At 33.6% G+C, this 5,564-nt stretch overlaps 1 protein-coding gene across 1 annotated transcript; it reads right to left on the bottom strand.

Annotated features, from left to right (window-relative positions):
• Nucleotides 1-674: 674 nt before the first annotated feature.
• Nucleotides 675-5,308, bottom strand: LOC106134695 (uncharacterized). The gene is made up of 2 exons (XM_013334799.2): nucleotides 4,110-5,308; nucleotides 675-780 (listed from the first exon to the last, which is right to left on the bottom strand). Exon 1 carries the CDS (start codon nucleotides 5,076-5,078, stop codon nucleotides 4,182-4,184), a length of 897 nt encoding a protein of 298 aa, XP_013190253.1. The 5' UTR covers nucleotides 5,079-5,308; the 3' UTR covers nucleotides 675-780; nucleotides 4,110-4,181.
• Nucleotides 5,309-5,564: the final 256 nt, after the last annotated feature.

Below are 5,564 nucleotides of genomic sequence, written 5' to 3'. Positions count from 1 at the left end.
TTGATTGTTGACTAGAGCTTTAGGCGTTACAGGGCGAGATATAATATCTGCGGGATTTTCAATGCCTTTTACATGAAACCAATGCTTAGCGGGAAGTTTTGAGTTAATCTCAGTACAAATACAAATACAAATACAAATACAAAATCGTTTATTTCTTAAAGCACATGACACAAGAAATATGATTGGAGTCTCCTTTTAAGCGTGCAAGCCTGTGCCAGGAGACTCCGCTCTTTCATAAAAGCAAAATAACCTTGTAAAGTACGAGTAAGGTAATTAAAAAAATATATAATGTGCATTTGAAAAAGTGTTAGATTCGTATACTAAGGTAAACTATATTTTATATTTATGTTAATATACATTTATCCTTATACTATAGTAAAGCCTCAGTCTGTTCATAACTTTTCGTTTTAAGCCATCCAGTAATCACAAACTTACATTCCTTATACAATTTTCTATATATATTATTTACTCTGTTAATTTTGTTATATAATTGGGCTGATATTACATAGAATTGTCTTCGTGCAAAATATGTTCTAGTTTGTGGTATTTTAGCTACTATGTATCTCCTTCTTCTTGTTTCAACTTTAGGATCATATTCTGTAGTTTTATGCTTATACAGTACACAATGCAAAATATACAACTGTCTAACCGTAAGCAGATTACACTCATTGTATAAGAGTTCAGTTGAATATCGCTTTTTCTTAAAATACATAATTTTGATCAGGAATCTCTGTGCTCTTTCTAATCCTATAAAATGAGTCTTTGCAGCATTTCCCCAAACTGAAATACAATAAATAAGAATGCACTGCACAAGTGATATATAAATATTGTTCAGAAGGTTTTTGGATGAGCACTGTACGTCTAAACCTCTGGGTACCACATAACGTAATGATTTAAATATCCAGGACAACTTTCTCACTCTATTTATTACGTGATCTACATGCGGGTACCATGATAATCTTTGATCAACCAGTACACCCAAGTACTTAACCTTATCTACTCTGTCGATGATAGGACAGCAGCAGTCAGGAAGATCAGTATTTTGGTTACAAGAATGGATTTTTATACGGTAACCTTGATTAGGTTGATTTCGTGAGTCAATACCAAAACAGATGTAATTAGTTTTTGCAGTGTTAAGAGTGAGCAAATTACTTTTGAGCCAGCGTGCTACCTGGGCTAGCCCTGTCTCAATGTGTGTACGTGTACTATCCCATGTAGTGCCACTGAAGACAATGGCAGTATCGTCCGCATATGAAAAGATTTTCGCATTTGGAATATTCATTTCACAGAGATCATTTATATACAAAAGAAACAGGGTGGGACCCAGTACACTCCCTTGAGGAACACCATATGTAACATTTTCTACCTCACTCACACAGTTTTCAATTTTAACCGTTTGCTGTCTGTTACTCAGATAGTCTTAAAACAGAGCGAGTGCCACATCTCTGATACCTATTCGTTCTAACTTCCGTATAAGAATGGGGATAGAAACGGTGTCGAAAGCACTTTTCAGGTCCAGGAATACAGCAGAGCATTTGACGCCTAGATCTAAATTACGTGCAACCAGAGTTGTCAGCTCAATTACTGCATCTTCCGCCGATTTTCCTCGTCGGAAGCCAAATTGTTTTGACGAAAGTATTTGGTATTTGTCAAGAAAATTTATTAATCTAATGTTAATTAATTTTTCCAAAACTTTCGATATAGCTGGTAGAATAGATATTGGCCGATAGTTGCTGACATCGTTTCTATTACCTCTCTTATGTATAGGTGTGATAATGGATTTTTTTAGTGGCAACGGAAATATTCCCTTCAAAAAACAAAGATTTACTAGGTGAGTCAGAATCGGAACAATTACATTTTTACCTAGTTTCAGGAATTTTGTGGATATGTTGTCCCATCCAGGAGCACTGTCCGATTTGAGACCCATCAGTACACCGCTCACTTCATCACAATCCGTTGGCAGTAGCACAAATGTATTAGGTTGTTGTGGAATATTATGTAACATTGTATTAAGTTCAGCTTCAGAACTTGTCTGAATCTGCGTAGCTAATTGTTTACCAACATTTGCAAACACTTTATTTATATAGTTAACAGATTCCTGATTTGAGGGTTTAATATGCAACAATTCAGAGTTTTGACTATTATTTTTGTTAGTATAAGTAATGCTTCTAATATTTTTCCAAAGTTGTTTATTATTATTTAAAGATTTTGATAAAAGTTCTTTTTCATAATTTCGTTTTAATTTTTTAATCAGATTATTACAATAGTTCCTATATCTTTTATAAATGACTTTAGTAACTTCATTCCCAGGATTATTTTTACATTCTTTCTGTAATTTGTTCCGATTTTTTATACAACGCAATATTCCTGGGGTGATCCAGGGTTTTATTATTCTTTTAGATTTAGGTATATTAGTGGTAACAGAATTTTGATCCAAGCAATTTTTTATACATTTAGTTAACTTCTCTATTATTATTGTGGGGTCATCACAGAACAGTAAGTCATTAACATTGCTTTTTTCCAACGCAACTACGGCACTTCCGAAATCAGTTTTGGTTCTAGATTTATTCACCTGTGAACAACGCGGTACTGAGGAGATGGAGAGAAAAACAGTTTTATGGTCTGTTATACTAGTTTCTAAAATAACTATACGTGCGGTATGTTTTACTTTATTTAATTTGAGCATTATATGATCTATGCAATTTTTATCATTCGTTTTAAAAGTATGTCCTGCAAGTATCCCATAGTTAGATAACATATTCTGGTACAGTATTCTGTTTTTGCGTTCATGAGATTCTTCTTTAGTTTTAAACTTAATGTTTATGTTTAAGTCACCCGCGACAACTATATTATTTCTAGAATTTAAAGATATTAGATGGGACTCTAGGGAATTTATGAACGGTTCGGCATTTTGTTGTGATGGAGACCTATATATACCTAAAATGACAGTGCCCAGTACATCGACTTGAATACAGGAAGCATGGGTAAGTATGATTTCCTTCACTTCGTGCCTAAGTGTATTTTTAATATAGAGAACAACACCATCATTTTGGTTTAAGTGACGAGTACTATGATACATGCAATAGCCTATCATTTGAGGTATGTTTTTATTATCATTTAATCTACATTCTGTCAATATAACAACATCTATATCAGTCTTTAAAGTAGCCAAAGTAAGGGTAAAATCGTCAAAGTTGTGATCAATACTTCTTATATTTTGTGTTATTACAGTAAGGTCCCTTTTGTCTACTTTAATAGTTGAATTAAATTCACTAGGGCTACAAATAGTGGAAGTGGCTATCTCCATATTGTCTATGTCATTTAACGTTACCAATCGTTCATCCATTATGATAATAAGTTAGGCTGCACGTCAAAATAAGGCCGATGTGACATATACAGTAAATGCATTTCATTTTAATAATTACTGAATTTTGTGGTTTGTACGATTTTACTATCATTATTTGCATACTTAGATGTTCAATCGGTTTTAAACGTAAATATGTATTTAAGAAATAGTTACATAAGGGCTGTTTAGACAAATGACAGAAGGTGTATACTTTCACCAAATGTGAAAAAATCCGAAAGTTCAAAAAGTGCACAGATCCGTTATAATAAATTAAATATATATTTGAATTGTATATTTCAAGTATATAACTGTTATATATAACTGTTATATATATATGTATATAACTGTTATATATATATGTATATATAGTCCAAAAGCCGTGTTGATGGTATGTAATAAAATGAATTTTTTTTATAAATGAATTATTATTATATGATTGTATCAGCTTATTTTGATATCTAATAAAAGTTTTCCATATAAGTGAGAATAAGAGACTGAAATTATCATAAGTGATATGTATGTTACCCCTAGAGTTAGCAATTAACAACAACAGACTAGGCAAAAGTAAGGCAGTGTACACATAGACATTTTTAATATTAAATAGTAAACATGCATGTATTACAAATGAATAGCAAAATTGCTTTAATTTATTATTGTTATAAATCAAGTATGGATATTTAAGTAGTTGTTGAGTGACTTTGAATTTTGTGAGTGATAATTGTCTTTTCAAATTTGTTAAGAACATTGAGATAAAAAATATTACCTTCATTAAGTTTAACCATAGACGTACATATAGTTCATCGTTATTCATACACACGTTAAGCTGCAAAAATAGTCATTTATCTTGGAATAAGCCTTGGACTTGCTCTTCAGTCCTAATATTTATTATTGGAGAATTTTCATCTTTTCTAACGAATACTTTTCCATAAGCCGTCCAACAAAATTTGTAACTCTTCGACTTAGCGAGGTCACGGGCTAGGAAATGGAGACGTGTTCCTTTTGCTGTGAGGTGTTCTGATACGAATATTGGAGTATCCTCCTGCGTTTTGTAGCCCATGTGTTTGGCACATAATTTATTTTGATGTTTCATGTTAAAAAATTTTACCTTCTTTAGGAATTCCGCTTTTAAAATAGCAGAGTTAGTCTCCACAATAATTGGAGTATTCTTCTTTTCAGGATGATTTCCTCTCACTCGATAAATGTCCTTAATGTCACAATTTCGTAATGAGCAGTCCACAGTCTTGAACAAGTTTGTGACATTTTCTATGAGGTCCTGTTTAGTCTCAGGGTTCATCTTTGGAACATTTTTTATTTCAAAGTTTGTTTTACGACTCGCTATAAGAATATCTTCGAGTTTGCTTTCCAGGATGTTAATATAATCTCTATTTTTCTTAGATTGCACTTCAAGCTCATTTATCTTCGTCTGATATTCCTTATTTTGCTCCACCAGAAAATCCATAGAATTTTGAATTTGTTTATTAAAATCTTTAATTTCTTTTATTTCTTGTTGAAGGGGTTTCATTATATTACATAACTCTTCTCTAACTATAGTCCGTAAATCTGTTGAGGTGCTATCCATGCACTCGTCCGTAATCCGGCGCCGTTTGTTATCTCGTTGCGTAATGTTAATAACATCCTCCAAAGATCCAGAAAACTGGCCCACCTTATCCATGTCCGTTTCCGAAAAACTTACTGACTTATTTAGTGGCGGAGAGCGCATTAAATTAGGCATACTTTAAGTCTGCTATTAGTCAAAGCAAAACAAAATAACGGTAACAAGTAGCTAAGCGTTCTCGTAGCAGTACAAAGGCGCCCCTGTCGTAGACTCGTAGTAGGTATTGGGTCGTAGCTTCAAGCTCATGCGTCAGCCGGAATCATTCGGTATCACTCGGCACTAGTCGTAGCTGCGGTCGTAGCGTATGCACACAACGGAGTGAGAAGAATAATATATTTGACCCTTTCGCGGAGGTGAAGATGCGGTCCCCGCGCTCGCTTCAACTTGCCGTGCCACGAAACTTGCCGTAGAACGTCGCAGGTGCAATAAATATTGCTATTTGTATTTTCGCACTTGTACACGTTGATTTAAACGCGAGTTTAGTATAAATCAAGTTCAATTATTGGGAAATTAACGAGTAACACGTCTGCTCAGCACACGATTTGCTGTAGAAGTCTCGATATCGATCTCGAATAGCAATACTTGTAGAACAAAACTTATCTT

The sequence above is a fragment of the Amyelois transitella genome, chromosome W (assembly GCF_032362555.1).
Source record: "Amyelois transitella isolate CPQ chromosome W, ilAmyTran1.1, whole genome shotgun sequence".
In the NCBI taxonomy this organism is placed as follows: Eukaryota; Metazoa; Arthropoda; class Insecta; order Lepidoptera; family Pyralidae; genus Amyelois; species Amyelois transitella.
The sequence above is the reverse complement of the archived record's forward strand: the minus strand, read 5'-3'. Positions and strand labels throughout refer to the sequence as shown.

Excerpts from the sequence above, each read along its gene's own strand:
- LOC106134695 (XM_013334799.2), bottom strand. The coding sequence starts at position 5,078 with ATGCCTAATTTAATGCGCTCTCCGCCACTAAATAAGTCAGTAAGTTTT.